Genomic DNA, 21,014 nt, shown 5'->3' with positions numbered 1-21,014 from the left:
AACATAGACTCCAGCTCAGCAGTAGCAGTGGATGAGACACACGGGATACAGCAGGATTTTTGGAGTATGCCTACAGTGCGGCGCACTGAGACTGCTGGTATACGGGGGACACCAATGCCTAATTATGCCACATTACTTGCTGCAGAAATGGCATCTTTCTTGATACATCTAATGATGCTGAAATGAACCATACCTGTGTATACAACACGAATACTAATGTATATGCTGATTTGTGTTACGGATTAGAGGGCCACATGTCAGAAAGCTTGTCTTTGTAACAAAGCAGGGCTATTATGAGGTGACATGTAATAGGCTGGATTTGCCATTTTTTAAAGTAGTGTAAAATGTAATAATGTAGTTTTACGTAGAGTGCAATATGGGGAGCTTCAATACTGAGTATTATCAGCAGCTGTATGATCCGACATTGGCAGACAGAAGAGCCAAACCATTAGAGGCATCCTACCGAAGAAAGCAATATTATACATTATAACTATAGTGAAACATATTTGCAGGGTATTTTCACTGAAAAGGTTACCTAATTAAAATAATTATGTCTATATTAGAACTTTCTGTAAAGCCTCCTGATAATTCAAATAGGACTTGCATCTAATATAGCATAGGATTATACCTCATAATGTGACATTCAGTAAAGTACAGTATTGCCTTCATCTTCACTAGAGACAGCTGAAGCTTCGCCCACATCTTTAGACTGTGACCCAATGGGATCTGAACCAGGTAAAAGAGCTGAATCTACCGTTTGAGCTTTTGTGACAGCACTTGGCCTGCCCCTGTGTATGAATCCACCAATCTACAGTGTCTGGGTCTGATGCAGAGTTAGTTGCAAAATGAGCACAAAAAGAAAAGAAAAAAAAAGTGTATGAAAAATAGTATATTATTGCCAATATGCAGAGCTCCGTGTGTGTTCTTGTCTGCAATAGCAGCATATGCGCCCGGTGCACATACATCGCACTTGTACCCAATTTAGTTTATGTGCAACACATTCACTATTAGGCATCTTTTAAAGGACAACATCCTCTGCAACACAGCAGAAACAATTCAGTCTAGCATACACCAAGAAAATCTGCTCATCACTCAAGAAAGCATAATGTATGTCTGAGCGATGAAAGCACAAATCACCTGCTAATAAAACTGTCTATAGTGCAAAGTCTGTTATACCCTTTTCAGATATAAGCTGGGGCTTCGACCATACTCCAACCCAGGTTTTTGAAACAGATACAGCCTGCGTCACAGCTTGGAGACTCCCTTTCACACAACCCTTTGGACCCGGGTTATTCCGGGGTCAACTTCTTTCACTGTTAGACTGTGTCTGCCCTGGCAATCAGTCTGAGCCATTTAAAGTGGGCGCTTTTTTGTCTCACAAAAATTAGATAATGAAAAGTGGGAGGATTGATTTAATCATGGCCAACGAGTTACTACTGTGTAGCACGGAGTCCCTGAGCTATTGCGTTTTTTTGCTATTTCACACAGCAAATGAGAGCTTTATGCAGCAATTAACAGCTAGCAGCTCACACACCTCCTCTTCACTCCAATAAACCATGCTGTCTGTTCTGCCGCCTGATGATGAGGTCATCTGCCAGCGCCCCGAACAGCCAACTAGCTCTTTTCAGAGTGACCCAGGTCTAAAAACTTGGGCCGTGCCTTCACACTATAGGCGACCTGGGTCAATGAGGGGAAAAACCCTGGTAGTAAGAAGGGTTGCGGACCCATGACAGTCAACCCAGGTTGGACTCTTTCACACATAGACAGAACACTGGGTCGACCTGTATGTTTGAAAGGGTATTAATCTCTGTCTGTGTAGTTAGAGAAGCACCATGCAAAGAGGTGAAAGAGCGAGTAATAAATCAATTCAGTTATTAATATCGGGGTTATTACCCAACTCAGAAACAAACATATATAGTCAAATACTTGATTTATTATTACTCTCCAACTAAATTTATAAAGCATAATAATATACATTGAGCATATCATGGCGCAAATAAATAACGGGAGACAAAAATGGATTTACTTGATTTTCTTGCTCTTCGAAATAACTTATCCCTTTGTTTCACAAATAATACAATTTTACATACATTTTTTGTTGGAATACATTGAGATTAAACAAAGAGAAAGTGTAACACTGTACCTGGAGCCCGGGTTGCTCCCAAAATAACGGGACAGATCCCCTGATCTGAACAAAGGAGGAAACATTATTATCCACATATATTGTCTGTAAAAAAAAATGTACATATGATCACATTTATATTCTTCAGACATCAACTAGTATATTGAATTGTACTTATACTTATAAGTATATACTGAAACAACTACAAATGTGGAAGGGTAGGTGCCCTCCTCCACCAGTCAACAACTTTGAACTTCCAAACGGTTTATTAGTTAGAATGAAATAATTTACAGCAATAAAAGGGACAACATATCCAAACTGCAAGTTAGCATTTTGCATTTAGATTTCTAAAAATATATTTGAGCAATTTTCTCATCATATTTTATTACTCAGTTTAGATTTCTTAATGTAATAGTGGAGCAACACAAAAAGTTTTGGCAGATGCAATGACTAGAATGATGCAACTTAGGAAAGCAGTCGGGAAGCCGATGGACGGAATACCGAAAGTCGGCTTCCTGACTGTCTAATCTCGGCAAGGGGTTAAATGACGGGCATCGATATCCCAACGCCTGTCATTTTACCTACGCCGGGAGCCCGACACCCGGCTTACCGATCGAAGGCGCGGACAGCCGCGGGGGTGGGTGGTCGAGTTAGGTTCAGGATTCCCGGGGGTGACTTAGGGTTAGGAACCCCCCCGGGAGATTAGGTTTAGGCTAGGGGAGGTTAGGGTTAGGCACCCCCGGGGGGAGGTTAGGGTTAGGCACTCCCAGGGGACTTAGGTTTAGGCACTTAGAGGGGGGAGGTTAGGATTAGGCACCCCTAAGGGAGGGTTAGGGTTAGAATTAGGTTAGTACATACTTACCTTTGACGATCTGGATTTCCTCCTCTGCCTGGATGCCGCTGTCGGGATTAGAAACGCCGGCCTTACATAAAAGTAAAAACCACATTTAACCATAGAAGGGTAATCTAATATCTAATTTATTAGAAGGGTTTACTGATATATGGATCAGCCCCAGATAAAAATAACCTCATAGGTGGTTGTACACAGAAAACATCAGTTTTTATTTTGCAAAAGATGAAATTGCAAACCTTACTGAAAATCTGACTTCTCACCCTCATGCTTTCTCCTAACATACAATACGGTAACTTACTGTATTAATATAAGGAACACATTACCACAAAATTGTTTATAACTTCACAAACTTACTAAGCCTATTACCCTTATGGTAATAGCAGTATGATGACATAATAAGATTACCTTGTGTACTAACTTCAGTGGAACTACGCCCTAAATCCTAAATTGTTACCTGAAGCAAAATAGTAAGAAAGTAAATGAACAGAATAATAAACAGTAAAAAAATTTAAATAGTAATTTACATTTTTTTGCTGTAGTTTAGTAATACAGCACGATAAAGCTAGCTGTGAGATGGTATAAACACTTTCTAGATCTAGATGCTGCTGAAACATTACCAAATCGAATTGTGTACCAGCAGTTCTGACATGCAGCTCACAGTTGTGTCATATAGGGTCTGATTCTGAGGTGGGAGCAAAGCCAAGAAAACACGCCTCTCTGAAATGTAAATCTCTCCGCACATTTTAGATATGCCCCATATACAGTGTAACATGGTTTTACCAAGGTGCAAAGTTACATGCTTTTTTTCTGTTCTGCTTCCACCTCAGAATCAGGCCCATAATACACTATTAGATGCCATTTAAAAAAGGAAATGGAATTAGAAATCTGAGTGATGGCAGTAAGTTAGTATATGAAATAGCTGTGAAAGTTACAGTTAGGGGTAGACTGTAGAATGACAACTCTTGGAGGTACAGTATTAATAGCATATCGGGGCTTGGTGAATATGCGGTAAATGTCATTTTCTGAGGTTTAACCACAAAATGCATTCGGCCCAATGTCATAGTTAATGAGAGGTTCAAGAACAGCCTTCCTGCTGAAATATAGCACTGGGTTAAAAAACAATCCTAGTTATTAGGATGCACAGAGAGCAAATATTTATGTGTATGCACAAATGTCACTTTTAGGAAATGAGAAACAAATGTAGGCCTTTCACTACATATAAGGCCTCATACCCAATGGTACTGCCTTTGTATAAAAGAAACTGCAAGTAAAAACATGAGTGCAAACACGTATCAAATGGAAATGCTTTGTTACTAGTGCTTTTCAGGTCAGTGGTGGTCACTCTCAATACATTTACAGGTGATAAATGCAGGGAATATGGAAGTAAATGGAACAAGATGATTTGGAAAAACACATCAAACACAAAGTAACAGACTGCTACTAATCATACCACTGGCCATGGGGTCACTAAAAATATTGGTTCTCTATTTGTAGGCTTAAAACACAGAAGTTTTTGATTGAGCAGAAACAAGGATGATGCATGCTGGTACAGTTCTATAACTACTACGTCTCTTAAGTGTCAACTGTAAAAGAAAGAGAAATCTATTACAATACCTGCTCTGTTTCCACAAAGTTAGAAACATGTCCGTCATCATCCACCCCGCGGATGTGGAACCTGGCGCCTGCTCGTACACCACTGATACGTGAGATAAGGCAAGCCTTGGCTTTCCGGTGTGAGGCGTACACAGTGCGGATTTCTACCCCTCCGCAGATGACCTTCAGAAGCCAGTCAGAGCAGCTGACTTGGTAGTGCTTCAAGGGTACATGCAACAACCTGTTCCTGCAAACACAAATTCCATATATAAGTGGGTTGTAAACTGGACTTATTTTAACATTTCAGCATTTTAAGTCTAACGCACTTGTGGTATAAAAGGTGAAGAAACCAACTAATATTTTTCCATCTCCTCATTAGCACAACTCTGGGGCTTAATGCCCAGGACTGTTTAGGAGATGTCCACTCTTCCTCACCCTGAATCATTGTGTCTGTGTGATTAATAGCACTACAGTTCAGTGCTTTGAATGTACTGTAATTAAAAGTTGGTCTAACTGCAAGTTGTGCAGTAAAAGGAGTCCAGATTTTAAGGGAGATGAACTTGTTCTTTTGGCTCCTTAAACCTGGAGAGGTGTATCAGGAGCAGGCAAGCACAGAGCAGAGGCACATACCCTTTACATTTAGGAGGCCTGTCATAGTTAGACCTAGCTGTGACTGCCTAAGGCCGGCCATACACAGTAAGCTTTTTTTTACGATTTAGATCGATAGTACCGATCGATCGTATACATCGTATGTTGGTTTGGTGTACATACGATGGCGATACGCATCCCCGCAGTCATTTAATCGGATCACCTCTCGTACTGGAAAACCGTACGAGGGCGACCTATCTTACCACGATGTGACACACATCGTATCATTTTTGGCAGGTAATACGATCAGATGTCTTATTACGAGGTGTATAAAATCCCTAGCCACTCCCTTCCTCCATTTTGTATGAGACGGCGTCAGAGCAGCAGCATCGCATCGCAGCGTGTGGAGTTGACGTGAGTATACTTCGTGGCACTCAGTACATCATTGCTTATATACCACTATGCCACCAATGCATATGACTCCTGGCACTGCCATTGTTTATATACCACTATGCCACCGTGTCCCCCCCCACATGGCCCTGCATTGTTTATATACCACCAATGCATATGACCCCTGGCACTGCCATTGTTTATATACCACTATGCCACCAATGCATATGACCCCTGGCACTGCCATTGTTTATATACCACTATGCCACCGTGTGTCACCCCACACGGCCCTGCATTGTTTATATACCACTATGCCACCAATGCATATGACCCCTGGCACTGCCATTGTTTATATACCACTATGCCACCGTGTGTCCTCCCACATGGCCCTGCATTGCTTATATACCACTATGCCACCATGCATATGACCCCTGGCACTGTCATTGTTTATATACCACTATGCCACCAATGCATATGACCCCTGGCACTGCCATTGTTTATATACCACTATGCTACCAATACATATGATCCCTGGCACTGCCATTGTTTATACACCACTATGCCACTGAATTATGTACACAGATAAATATTTAAAAATGTTACATTTTATTAAAATCAACTTAAAACTCAACTATAAACTAAAAACTCAACCATAAACATTATAACACAATCAATGATCAACAATAACATTTTCAAACATTTAAAAATAAACATATATATTATATTTACAGATGTTTCTGATTTTTTTTTTCCACTGAAATGAATAGCCCTCGAGAACGCCAGTTTATAAGTGGATTCCTTGAGCGTTATCACGCTCACGAGTGCCTGTGAAAGGTGCAGTCCAAGGACTATAAAAACAAATATCGCAGGGCGACGGCGATAGATGACATAGTCACCTTTTCCCTCCCCTTCCATGATGAGGCTTGTCCAGATTGGGTGAGAAGACGCATCCAAAACCTCCGCACAGTGTATGTTAAAGAGCGGAGGAAGGAGACCGAGTCATGCGCAGGGACGGATGACATCTATAACAGTACACTCTGGTACTACCCCCTTCTTGAATTTCTCCACGAGGAAGAGCCCCAGAGATCTTCACAAACTCTACTTGTAGATATAGGCCCGGAAGAAGAGGCTGTACCAGTGGAGAACCCAGAGGATGAGCCGGCCTCGACTATGGATGTGGTAAGTACATACAAGTTCATTATCGGATACTGTCCTCCTGCCATGGTACAGTGCCCACTCCATTAAAGTAGGCCAGGTATTGCTCCCTGACCTCTTTTGCCTGCGCACTTGCTACTGTCTCCCTCACTGATGGTGTGATGACAGAGGGCATTTGTAAACCCTCGTGTGTTTGCTCCTGCTCGTTGATGGCCATCCCCATAGTCCGCAGTTGTAAGGTATGTTTTTTCCTCAAAGAATTGTGCAGAACACAACAGGCCATGACGACAGAATCAGTTTTGTCCACACAAGGGTTTATAGCCGTATGGAATATCCGGAACCTGCTGCACATTATCCCAAATGCATTTTCAACTATTCGCCAGGTCCTAGATGGGCAATAATTGAAAATGCGTTTCTCTCTGGTCAGTCCCCTTTGTCCATACGGCTTTAATAAATGTTCATGTAGAGCAAATGCCTCGTCAGCCACGAACACATAGTTGAGGCCATGCTTCGTAACCGCAGAAGATGGCAAATTTGAGACGGTTGGTGGATAGTCTGTTATAAAATTCTGTATTTTTGAAGGATCCACCATCTGAAGCACGGACATTTTTTCCCACGTCCACATAAATAAACTCATAGTTGGCATAAACCACCGACATCAGCAAGATACTGTGAAAGCCTTTGTAAAATGAACCGCTGTGGGCAGGTGGGATAATACGCATGTGTTTCCCATCAATGGCTCCTCCGCAATTTGGGAAATTCCAGCGGCAATCAAATTCATCACCTATGGTCTGCCAGTCCTCCACCATTGTAGGAAACTAAAATAAAGAAAAAATATAAATTAGACTTTACTGTATATTAACATTAATCTCTCTCTACTCCTACAGTCTTTCCCGGCTGACTTGGACCCTCTCTATTAGTCCACCAAGTGCACCGGCTACAACTTCTGAGAGTGTTGTAGAGGCACCACAGCCTCCCCGCCGAGCTAGAAGACAGGCACGCAGGGGTCTGCCAAACCCGGATCCATTAATGCAGCAAGTCAGACAGGCACTCTGCAAACCCCCAGACCACTTCGACAGCCTTGGGTCACACGTTACAAGTAGCATACGTATGTTGGAGGAGGAGCAACAGCTTCATGCTGAAAGAATAATTTACCAGGTCATTATGCTGGGTAAATTAAAGAAGCTGACAGGCACCTCCACGCTTCACCTAGACCCTGTAACCCCGTCACCTCCACTTCCACCTGCAGGTCCTCTACTCCTGTCGCCTCCACTTCCTTACGCAGCACCATCCTACCATGGTCGCCCACCAGCAACGTAACTGGCCACAGAACGAATGGGGCATCCCCATCCATTCCTACACCCCCTCCCACTTACAATAGGCCCGAGAGGACCTACCCCTCCACATCCACCTCTACGGAGGTTTTATATAGTGCCATGTTGGCTGAGGGAGCTGAGAATCCCGAATTTTATAGTATTTGGTGATGTTGGAAAAAGTTTTATGCTCTTTTTTTCTAGTCTATCAGCCATTTTGTTCTCTCCCAATACCTGCTGCATGGTATGGGGTGTGGATGATGCGGATTGAGCAGGGCCAAAAGAAAACACAAGAGCAGATGTTTGCAGGGGCCTCAATCTGCACTTGCGCCATGTGATGTTGATTACAACGTAATATGTTGTAATTAACGTTCCGTTAATTAACAAAACATTTGATTGCAAACAGGTTACAAAAAAATTAAATAAAATTTTATATTTTTTTTACACCAAAAAAAAAAAAAGTATTGTGTTTTTACTCACCTTAAAATACTGGTACTTCAGGACTTTTACAATGGCATCACAGGTTTCGGGTATGATGTGCCCCAACGCTGGGTGGAAATGAGGATCCCAAACTTCCGGTCTTTGAAAGACTGTCCTGTAGCCAGATATCGCAGGGTAGCCACCAACCTGTCCTCAGCCGGAATGGCCATCCTCATGCTGGTGTCCTGCCTCTGAATATAGGGAGTCACCAGACGCAGCAACTCCTGGAAGGTGTCGTCATCCATATGCAGATAGTTGCGATAATCGTCCAGGTTGTTCTCCCTAATCTCCATCAGCAGGGGAATATGGGAGCGACTCTCCCTCCTCGTCAGCCACTCCTTAGTCCAGCACAACCTCATCCTCATCCTCCTCGTCTCCTCAGCTTCCTCGCCTTTCAGCTTCAAGGAGCCATAGGCTAGCAAAAGCTTATGGCGATAGAAATCCATCAGAAGATGATAGATATCTGAAGAAATACAACACTTTGTACAAGTCAAGCTTTAACAAAGCACACTAGCACTGCACAGCGTTCAGCAGGTATACAGCCAAGCTTAACTAGTCACAGAGCAGAGTATATAACATACCTAAAATGGTAGCTGCCTTTTATACCCCCTAGATAAGCCCTCCCCTATTCACATTCCAGCAAATTTATCGTAATGGTTATGTGCACAACCGATCAATCGTTTACGATTTGTAATCGTGAAACGAAACATCGGATCGTATGATCGTTCGAAAAATCGTACAGCTTTTGAACACATCGTATCTAAAATTTCAAGGGAAAATTTCAAGGGAAATCTTATAAGACAGGTTGTACGTCTTTTTATCGCACAGTGTATGGGCCGCATAAGCCTTGGTGTAAAGATAAGTTCTGATGCTGATGACAGAAATAACATGTAAAGGTGAGTTTAATAATTGTGATAGAGTGACCAGCCCAACCAGGCTGATGCTATTTCTTGCTTTACAGGGCGATCCTACGTTGTCCCTCTGTATTAACAGTAACAAGCCCAGACTATAGCACTGGTGCTGGTTACTTCTTCTGGGTGGCAGTGGAAGATAACTTTTATTAATATATTTTTTAATGGCATGGATACAGCAGTTGATCAAGTTCATGCAATACCTGCTGCATCTTTTCTCCGCCGGCTTCAAGAAACGCTCATATGGATGTGGGCATACATATATGCTGTCTTTTCAGTTGCATATAAGTTTTCCCAGCATACCCTAACTGGCAACAATTAAATATACTATAATTTCAAGGGTCACTATCTAGTTTAGTTAGACCCCATTCTTAATTTATCAAATGATTATAATTATTAACATCCATAGTGTGAGAACTGCATTCTATAGACTGACAGAGAAATAGCATGGTACATTTGGTCAATACTAAAAAACAAACAAATAAAACAAACAGTGGCACTTCCAGGGACACATCTGTAAACTATTGAACTGGTAATCATGGATCGTATGCAGCGATATAACTGATTTTCGTTCACTTTTTCAAGGGAAAATCTGAACGAAAATCGTTCACTAAAATCATTGGTTACTAACATCGTTGTGTGTGTATGCAGCTTTAGCCTATATACAATGGTTTATCTACAACCATTATTTATTACCAGAAACAACAAAAAGTAATCCCCCAGCACACTGAATGAAATCAGCAATAAGATTTGAAAAACTACATGGTGGTAGATAATTCAGAGATCTCAGTTGCATATATTTGCAAAGATATGGCTAAGCCTCCAGGCCGCGTCACGGCGTCTCTGATACCGGAGGTCCCTATCACTTGGTCAGAATCTGGGGTGCAGAACCCCCAAAAAAGCTGGCGATAGCCAGCCACCCCAGTGAAGCACACCAGTGAGAGACTAAAGTGTTAGTACAAGATTAAAGCAAAAACTATGCGTTAATAAGTTTAAGGTGTAATTAAAATGCTAAAATATATATATATATATATATATATATACACACAATAAAATAGAAAAAAATATATTAGAGAGTGTGAAAGTGCTAAATAAGATATTAATGTGTGCCTCACCAGAGCAGCCTAGCCACACCAAGGTAAGCTAGCTCTCAATTCAGGTATATTTGTATGTGCCATTATCATGTGGCCTTATATTGGGCAATTATTACCCAAATTGGATATAGTTATCAGTTTTGGGGATGAGTTTGGGGTGCGGTGCCCCTTGGGGTTGGTGTGGCTGGGCTGCTCTGGTGAGGCACACATTAATACCTTATTTAGCACTTTCACATTTATTACCAGTTATGAATATAGCGCACACATATTCCGCAATGCATTACTCAGTTATGAAAATGCACGATACACCATAGCAGCCAATCAGACATTTGTATTCACTCTCTTCCTTGCAATAGATAGACAAAACAAATAATTGTTGATTGGTTTCTCCGGGTTACTGCACATTTGCATCGCTGAGCATTGATAATATATTGCATTATGCTTCATGCTTTGTGCCAGTTAATGGCGTAACTAGGACCGAGCGAGCGGGGCACGTGCCCTGGGCGCCATGGCAAGCCCTGCAGAGGGGGATGCTGCCGGCCAGGGCATCGTACCCGCACGCCCTCCCCTGCACCACCATTGTGTCCTGAGTCTGGTTTTTAACAAGCAGGCAAGTGTGCCTGCTAGCCTGCTGTTGGCTTGGCTGCCTGTAGGGGGAGCTGCAGTGGAGGCTCGCAGCCCCTCCTAGGCAGCCTTCCTACCAGCTCTATCCTCCTCCTGACCTGCTGGAGTCCTGGACTAGAGCTGCCGTCTGCGCCGGGTGAGGAGTGATTCTTCTCTCCCCGGTGCTCTCCATCTCACTACAGGTAAGTTCTTGGTGAAAGGGGGGGTGGCTAATGGATAAACTGCCGCTGGGGGGGGGGCTGTATTGGATGGCTAAACTGCTGCTGGAGGGGAGGGGAGGGGGGTGTTCATTTTTTATGTGGGGGGCTGCTGGCTGCATTTGTGTGTGTAAGTGTGTGTCTCTGTATAAGCTTTGTGTGTGTAAGTGTCTCTGTATAGGCTTTGTGTGTATCTCTGTATAGGCTTTGTGTGTAAGTGTCTCTGTATGAGCTTTATGTGTGTGTGTGTGTGTGTAAGTGTCTCTGTATAGGCTTTGTGTGTGTGTGTAAGGGTGTCTGTATAGGCTTTGTGTGTGTAAGTGTGTCTGTATAGGCTTTGTGTGTGTGTAAGTGTCTCTGTATAAGCTTTATGTGTGTGTGTGCCTCTGTATAGGCTTTGTGTGTGTTTGTTGTGTGTGTAAGAGTGTCTGTATAGGCTTTGTGTGTGTAAGAGTGTCTGTATAGGCTTTGTGTGTGTAAGTGTGTCTGTATAGGCTTTGTGTGTGTAAGTGTCTCTGTATAAGCTTTGTGTGTGTGTGTGTGTGTGTGTGTGTGTAAGTCTCTCTGTATAGGCTTTGTGTGTGTGTGTAAGGGTGTCTGTATAGGCTTTGTGTGTGTAAGGGTGTCTGTATAGGCTGTGTGTGTGTGTAAGTGTGTCTGTATAGGCTTTGTGTGTGGGTGTCTGTATAGGCTTTCAGTGTGTGTGTAAGTGTCTCTGTATAGGTTTTGTGTGTGTAAGTGTGTCTGTATAGGCTTTGTGTGTGTGTCTGTATAGGCTTTGTGTGTGTAAGGGTGTCTTTATAGGCTTTGTGTGTGTAAGTGTGTCTGTATAAGTGTGTCTGTATAGGCTGAGTGTGTGTAAGTGTGTGTCTGTATAGGCTTTGTGTGTGTGTAAGTGTGTGTCTGTATAGGCTTTGTGTGCATGTGTCATGGTGTATGTGTATATTTGTCAGTGTGTGTGTATATGTGTGTCAGTGTTTGTGTGTATGTATATGTGTGTGTATATATATATATATGTCAGTGTGTATCAATATACATACATATACATACTGACACATACATACTATCATTGTGTGTGTGTGTATATGTGTTAGTGTGTATCTATGGTAGTGTGTGTGTATGTCTGTGTGTATCTGTGTCAATGTCTGTGTATATGTCTGTGTGTATCTGTGTCAGTGTGTGTCTGTGTGTTGAGAGACAACGCGGGGGGGGAGGTGATGGTGTGCTGAGATTTGATGCAGGGGGAAGATGATGGTGTGCTGAGAGACGACGCAGGGGAAGAGGCGATGGTGTGGCTAAGAAGAGATGACATGGAGGGAGATGATGGTTTGGCTGAGATGATGCAGTGAGATGATGGTGTGGCTGAGAGACGCAGAGGGAAGGAATTACAGAAGGGGAACGAGTCTGGTTGAACTGCTATTGTATGATGATGACCTTGTTAATATTCCTACACAAACCGGCATCTTCCGGATGATGTGACCTACATGAATATTGAATACCGACTGAAGACGCCGTCGTCACAGGGAGGATGCATTTCTTCAAAGGTTCCACATTGTGAGAACCCACCGTATTGGTAAGGTGCATATGGAATAGAAAGGAATGTTCCCAGACTGTAAAGAAATTGGTGGTGTGTGATGTTGGCCCGCCCCATTTTCAGTAGCCACGCCCTTTTCATCATTTCACCACGCCCATTTTTTTTTGCTGCGCGCTAAACTTGGATGGTGGTGGGGGGATATCCAATCTTAACCACATCTGTACATGACAACGTTTCCAGCTCCAGCAAATCTCCCATTGCGGAATAGATTATTTTTAACTTGTCCGAGTAATTTAACCAGTAGCACAAGAGAAACCAAATAGGAAATGGAGACAACTAGTCATTAATGAGTAACAGCCTTGTATTCAGTAGCTAGTGGGGTATTTCCTTCATTACCATGGCAGGTATTATGTGCTGCTGTCAGCATTCAATATTTAATGTCACTCTCTAATGCTTATGTACGGTCTGTGCACAGGAAATATTTCAGCCTATGTGATGTCCGGCCTACGCTGAGGTAATTAAAGGTTTCCCGAAGTAGGACATATATTTTTGTATCTCCTCACAATGGACTTCTATCAATCTCTCAGATTATAATAAAATAAAAGGAACATAAGTTACAATGAGTAAAATGTAACATATACAACATTCTGCAGGAAACATGATGCTCTAAAGCTGGCAACGGCATATAAAGAGGCTAATTGCAGTTGGTCTAGGGAAGAGGTAAAAGGAATTGTTCTATACTTATTGTACATGTTGCTGAGAAAGATCACCAGGAAGATGTTAGAATGATAATATGCCTGATACAGAGCCGCATACAATGCCGAAGTTTACGTAGCAATTTTCTGCAACTGCAAATGCACTAACATTTTGAAAGGCTCCTATGACACGTGTTACACAGAGTGTATGCACAAAGGCACTGTTGCAATTGAGATGCATGGTATCAAAACAGAATAGAAAAGTAATAGGCGTTCCTGGGTGGTGACTAGAATGCATGCAAAAATGTTACGTTCAGTGGGTGTATTATGGGACTGTCACTGCCACTTCAATGCAAGCGGCAGGCACAGGAGGCCATAGTCTGACTAAGGCTGGGTACACACTTAAAGATTTTCTATCCAACCATCCAACTAGTTGATTGGTTGGAATGAAAATCTGGTAACGTATGGGAGTAACTGATGATCAGCAATTTGCTCCTAAATGCCAGAAAACAGATGAAAATAGACATCAGACAAGTTTGTTAAATGTTTGGTCTAAATAATTTGTTCAAACAACAGTTTTTGTCCATTTTCCGGCATTTGGGAGCAAATTGCTGATTGTCATTTGCTTTCATACCTTACCAGATTTTCATTCCAACCAATCAACTAGTTGGCGGGTTGGACAGAAAATCTTTAGGTATGTACCCAGCCTAAGAAACGGCACCTGCTATAGGGCTGGTGAGAACGATGGTGACGTATAAGGACGCATCAATCCGTATCCGTATTACAGCGTAATTGTACTTTTCTGTACTGAACATTCTGCATTTTGTTTTTCATAAATGTGAAAGGAAAATGGTTAATAATAAGTAAAGAACTGTATAAATTCCATATAAACATAACTCTGTATCTAGGCTATAATGCATATATTATATATTATATTTCCATTAGCAATAGTCATAGGCAGGCAGAGCTAACTGGAAAGAATTCTTGGATAACAAAGGACTGTATTGTACAGGCTTGTACTATCCATCTTATACAGAACAGGATTACTCTGCTATTGGAGTGTTCTCGGAGGACTCACCCATAATACACTGTGCTCAGGTTCCTGAAGCTTAGGGAAGCAGTCAATAAATTATATGCTGCATGTTATATACTTTATACTAATAAAGGAAGTTTCTACTGGATCACTGCCTGCACAATGCTATGGGGAGGAATATGCCAGTTATACATCTTATACCAACAACTGATCTTTACTGCTGACACTTACAGAAATGGTGAAAATGCAAAACTCCATCCTACAGCACTCTAAAGATTACATAAAGCATTTATTAAAACAAATTATGCACCATCCTCTCTGTCTCCTCTTTGGCGACACCCTCTCTTTCCTATGGGGTTCAATGACACTTGTGCTTTACCACGGATACTGGCTGGGGTTACGTGGTTTTGGCATGTGGCTGGTGATATCACTCCAAGCTCTTATTCTGACTTTTTTTTTTTTAATGAAGATCATCTATTCTCGACCCTTCACTTTCAGTTCCTCTATTTAAAAGGTGTTAATACAATCTTACACTCAAATATCTAAGCTCAGACAACTCACATCCTTTGAAATTTATTTTTTCTGCAGGTAGTCAGGGAGCTATCTACCTCCTTTATCTGGCCCTCTTTGGGCGGCAACTTAGTGTCACTATACCTACTGACTCCTTTATTATGCTACTGTTCTACCCAGTTAAGGCTCTTAGCTATCTCCAGACCAAGCTAGTACAACAAGTTTGTACTGTGGCACGCTCACAGATAGCTAGAAACTGCAAAAAGCCAGGCCCACCAAACTATAATGCTATGCTTGTCCATGTCTAGCACGCTGCAGTAATGGGATATATTACCAGTTTGTACTGTGGCCCACTCACAGATAGCTAGAAACTGGAAAAAGCCAGGCCCAGCAAACTATAATGCTATGCTTGTCCATGTCTAGCACGCTGCAGTAATGGGATATATTACCAGTTTGTACTGTGGCCCACTCACAGATAGCTAGAAACTGGAAAAAGCCAGGCCCAGCAAACTATAATGCTATGCTTGTCCATGTGTAGCACGTTGCAGTAATGGGATATATTACCAGTTTGCTTCACAACAAAATCTATAATTAATTCGGTCTGGGAACCTTAGTACTTACTCCACAACTCCCACTCCCTGGTATTTCTTAATGTTGTTGACACTGTTTATTTCCTTGGTCCCATAGTTCTTTTTGGGCTTCTGTATGGCAGGCTGCTTGAGCCTTGGAGAATACCCCCCTTCTACCCCCTCATGCTTTCCCTCCCCCCAATTACCTCTATTATAATATTAAACTTAAGGATACACACAATAAGCTATAACACAAAACTAATGCTGGGTACAGACTTGCCGATATATCGCTCATTCTATCGACCAGCGATATATTGTGGAGTGCATTGGCAGGAATGTACACCCGATATGTCTGTGAATAACATAGTTCAGACATATCAGGTTGGTCCTGCAGCACAGCTGATGCCGATATATGTGAAAAATATATTGGTGCATCTGTATGTGTGTAAGGGCAACCCGCCGTCCACCTGTACACTTGCTGCAGAGACCGCTGACACGGACATCTAACTATGCGGGCAAATTTAAATGCCTGCCCAGTTGTGATGTCAGCCCAGACATCAATCAGTCGTTTGGTAAATGTTTGTATAGCTTAACAATCGGTAGCTCCAACAGTGGATCGCTCTACTCACCGAGCCGTTGTCAAAGTGTGTACCCAGCATAACATCCACCAACAATGTTTTATGCAGTTAGCTTCACATATATAGTTGTTCTTTTCTGTAATTACCCTGACTATTGTCGAAGCTGGATAATTGGCTGAGACAGAATCAGTTTAAAATTAGATTGGAACGACGCCATCTTGCGAATGGCCACAAGACACCATCTTAGAAAATTAGATCTGCACAACGCCATTTTGTGAATGGCCGCCCAGCGCCATTTTAGGGAAGCTCACACTTAGGGCTCTATGTACTAAGCAGTGATAAGAGACAGAGTGAAAAGTGATAAGTCTGTGAAAAAGTGCCAGCCAGTCAGCTCCCAACTGTCATTTCTCAAACACAGCCTGTGAGATGGCAGTTGGGGCCTGATTGGCTGGCACCTTATCACTGACATCACTTTTCACTATGTCTCTTATTACTGCTTAGTACATAGACCCCTTAAGTACATATAGCGATGCTATTATTAGCACCTTGCGATCGCATATTTCACCACACCCCATACACACATTAAAATACGCACATTAACGAATGCATAATACCCCACGTACGAACGCTGTTTATTAGCTTCATGCATATGCATCTTCTCGAAGTTAAAAGTCCTCGCTACATAAATCTAACTAGCCTCTTTTCCCAAACCACAAATACTTACACACTGCACACTCACATAAAAGGTTCCAAAGTTTCAAAGTGTAATATTCAAGGTTTATTCATTTCTTGCTAATGTTGTGAAATAAAGACTATTTTGATATCTAAGGTTTAGTACATGATAAGCAAACCATGTTTGGTGTTGTACTGATCTACTATGTCTCAACAGCTTTCTGGTATCATCGGTGAGAAGATCGCAACATGCATTCTCAACTTATGGACTGTAGAGAGTTAAAACACTAAAATGTACTTTGTAATGTAAGCAGCTTAGATTTGCATGCGGCGGGAAAAAGGAGACAAAAGGCTGTCGGAGGCTGACCTGTGTCCATTTGAATCAACCTGTTAAATGTTCTGTAACAGAAGCACCGCGACTGGGAACCAATGGAATCATGCCAAAGTTGCCTATTGTATTGCTTATCCCTGTAAGGGTATAAATGTGCGTACAGACTCCAATCTGGAGTCTTCTTGCTGATGCTGTTGATGGAGGTTTCTTGTAGATGCCGGTAACTGGTCCCAGTGCGCGTGCGTATGTATAACTGTACCTTGGGTCTGTATGATTTCGCGCTAAATTGTCTTTAGATCACAGCATGTAACCTACTGTTTTTATGTTGAATAATAACTAGGGATGTGCGCCGGACCATTTTTGCCGGATTTGGATTTGGTTCTAATTCGTCGTCCGGCTTTGGATTTGGACTTGGATTTGCCAAACTGCGGTGACTGGCTTTGGATTTGGATTTGGATTTTTTTACAAAAATTGACAAAAAAAGCTAAAATCACATAAATTGGTCTTTTTTTTCTTCCTAGAGTATTATTAACCTCAATAACATTAATTTCCAGTCAATTTAGACCATATCACAGCTTATAATATTGTTTTCAACATTATTGGCCAAAGGTTGCAGTGAGCTGACTGGTTACTAAGCGACAAAGCAGCGCACAACGACACAGACACCACAGTATAAAGCACATCTATGACACATTACCACACAGCAGTGGCAGAAATGAAAAGTAGTGCACCCACCCAGTGGGGTACGGCCAGCAGAGTCACAGTACTTGTTTACAAAGTGGGCTACGGCCCTAGGAGTCACAGTGCACAATCTTATTCGCATTACACCGCACATAGGGCCTGATTCACATTACACCATAAAGTAGTGTCTCTTATTTATGTTATGACACACAGTAGTGCCCCTTTTACACAATGCCCACAGTAGTGACCCTTTTACACAATGTCCCCCAGCAGTGGTGCCCCCTATGCAGTCCCCTTAGTAGTAGGGTCCACTATGCAGTGCCCCCAGTAGAATGTCCCCCAGTAGTATGCCCCCCATTAGCAGGCCCCCCCAGTAGTATGCCCCCCATTAGCATGCCACCCAGTAGCAGGCCCCCCCAGTAGTATGCCCCCCATTAGCATGCCACCCAGTAGTATGCCCCCCCAGTAGTATGCCCCCCCAGTAGTATGGCCCCCCCCAGTAGTATGGACCCCCCAGTAGTAGGCTGCCCCAGTAGCAGGCCCCCCCCAGTAGTAGCCCCCCCTGTAGTATGGGTTCGGGTGGACTCGGATCCCCAATGTTCGGAGCGGTTCGGATTCCACAGAAGCCGAACCGCTCATCTCTAATAATAACCTTTGTGCGTTGGAAACACATTTCTCAAAGTCTGAAGGCATTTATTTACTGTATGACTGCATACGCAAATAGCGTCAATTCTAGGAGTTATAGGCAGGATTTAGAAGGTATAGGCAGGATTTAGAAGGTATAGGCAGGAGCGTATAGAGGTTTAAATCCAGTAACGTTACTACTTAACTATCTTCTGTTGATTTTACAGATATGTGTATTTGGTTTATATTGTTCCTGCCTATTTGAAAGGCCATTTCTATACTGTATGTTATTAATCTTGTTGAGATTAAATACATTTTAAAAAAATGCTAAATTCTAATAATGATTTAATGGATATTAATACATAAAACTATGAACAAATAGAATCACCAAGAAAATTCAAATAAAATACCATCTCCTGTTGCAAGTTTCTTTTTTACTATTTTTACTTTGGTACCAATATAATTGTATTAATTTGAATAATATTTTTATTTGTTTTTATGCTTGAAGTATGATCTGCTTGTGGCATATGTCATGCGGTGGATCTAACAATATTTAATTTTTTTTTTTTACATTTTAATATATTTGTTTATTTTGTGAATATTATTTTATCAACAATTACTTACATAGTGTATTCCACTTTACAGTCTCGCTTACTGCTTTATTGTCATCATATGTAATACATATAGCACATACAATGTACTTTATTTACTGGTCCCGTTTTATCGGTGTGTTTAATATAAAGATATATATATTACTGTGTGCGGTTGTACTTGTGCACTATGAAAATCTCTGTTGGAAGGTTAAATTTGTTCTGTGATGTTTTGAATAAGAATGCGATATTTTGTGAGATTGTTGTAACTATCAAGAAGTGAAATTAAAGAGGTTATGCACCTAATAGCTAGAGAATATACTATTGTAACAATATACTATTGTAAAGCTATAGAACAATATACTATTGTAACAGTTACACTATTGTAACAATATACTATTGTAAAGCTATAGAACAATATACTATTGTAACAGTTATACTAACCAGAAGAACCAGTTCCCAGGTTCATAACCACTATGGTCAGCCTGCTTTTGAGCTTGGACAGTAAGGTCAAAGTTTGATCCTGCATTTGGCCAAGAGAAATAAAACATCCCTGAATTCAGTATCTTCCTGAGAGCTGTAACCCGCTCCTCCTCTTTGGTCTCTTCTTGGAGTGGACAGAATTCTGTTGTTGTGATTTTGTATACTTCCACATCTAAGATTCTTCCAACAGAGGTGCATCCGCTCACCAAGACAAGAAAGTGCAATCGAGAGTTTCCTAGAAAAAACAACAATATACTCAAAGTGCATCCACACAAGTACAATTAAATAGGAACATCTAAATGCATCAATCAGTTAAAAAAGGCTGCAATAATTGTTCATATTCAGAGAATCAGAGACTTTTTACAATAGAATAAACCTGTGACTAACCTGGCCCATCAAAACATTTACATTTTAAATTGTTAATATGTTAATACAGTGAATATTGATTATTTAAGCTATAACTTGGATGGTTTCAAAATCTTTAAGACAGTGGTACCCAAACTTTCTTGAATCACAATGCAATAGTGTATCAGAATTTTTTTCACAGCACCCCTAGACCAAGAGTTTCTTATTCAGCAAAATATATTAAATTAAGTAAATCGTGCTTGTAAGTCAACCTTAGGTACAGTTGTGATGGTGGACAGAATTGCACTTGTTTGTCCACATATTTTATGTTAGGCAGCCACAAGCACCGGATCTGCCTATCACATTGAACATAATTTAATTTGGTCCTGGACCAACAACTCGTGGCACCCCTACAAGTGCCTCGAGGCACCCAGTTTGGGAACCACTGCCTTAAAATCCCAATTTATGTTTTGAGTAACCTTATTAAAACTATAGCAATTCATTTATTTGTGTTTTTCCTGTATTATACATGTTTTCTTAAATAAGATCTATAAATTTTTTTTTTAAGGTTCACAAACTGACAGAGCAGTACACCATAATACATAGAGTTTATGCAGAGTGAGCACTATGCATACTTGGCAACTTTATATTTCTCCTCTCTGTGCTTCGCCTGGAAAGGAGATGAAGCTGACCACTGCGGGAGCAGGGCTAGGCTCTTCACGCAATTAGGTCCCTCTCCCGATGTGACAAGATGCTGCGAATCATGGGTCCGTGCGGAGGGGGTGGGGCTCTAACTATGCGATTTGCATCATTTTCACCCTATCCCCTACATACGGGAAACAGCCCTTCTATTCAAGCTGAGAAAAGCGTCAAGCCCAGGCCCCCGCAAGTCAGGTTGACAGGAAAACACTGTCTCCAGTATTATCGCACCAAGTCCTGGTACCTCCGCCTCACGTGCTGTCTTGCCGGCGTCAGCAACTGATACAGAGGCATTTTATCCTTACTGCCCTGGGATCTCAGTGGCAGTACTGTACACAAGAGGCTAACCT

The 21,014-nt window shown here is 41.7% G+C and overlaps 1 protein-coding gene across 1 annotated transcript in view; it reads right to left on the bottom strand.

The window, feature by feature from the left end:
• Positions 1–21,014, bottom strand: part of SYNJ2 (synaptojanin 2) — a 215,307-nt gene that overhangs the window by 100,250 nt on the left and 94,043 nt on the right. Inside the window, exons 3-5 of the mRNA XM_088457429.1 lie at positions 19,582–19,855; positions 4,590–4,815; positions 2,144–2,227 (exon numbers count right to left, since the gene is read on the bottom strand). Of these exons, the coding sequence (XP_088313555.1) occupies positions 2,144–2,227; positions 4,590–4,815; positions 19,582–19,855 (584 nt within the window). The remainder of the gene's footprint in view (positions 1–2,143; positions 2,228–4,589; positions 4,816–19,581; positions 19,856–21,014) is intronic.

Source organism: Taudactylus pleione, unplaced genomic scaffold (assembly GCF_031769625.1).
Source record: "Taudactylus pleione unplaced genomic scaffold, aTauple2 ptg000760l, whole genome shotgun sequence".
Taxonomy (NCBI): domain Eukaryota; kingdom Metazoa; phylum Chordata; class Amphibia; order Anura; family Myobatrachidae; genus Taudactylus; species Taudactylus pleione.
Note: the sequence above shows the minus strand (reverse complement) of the source record. Positions and strands in the feature narration are given on the sequence as shown.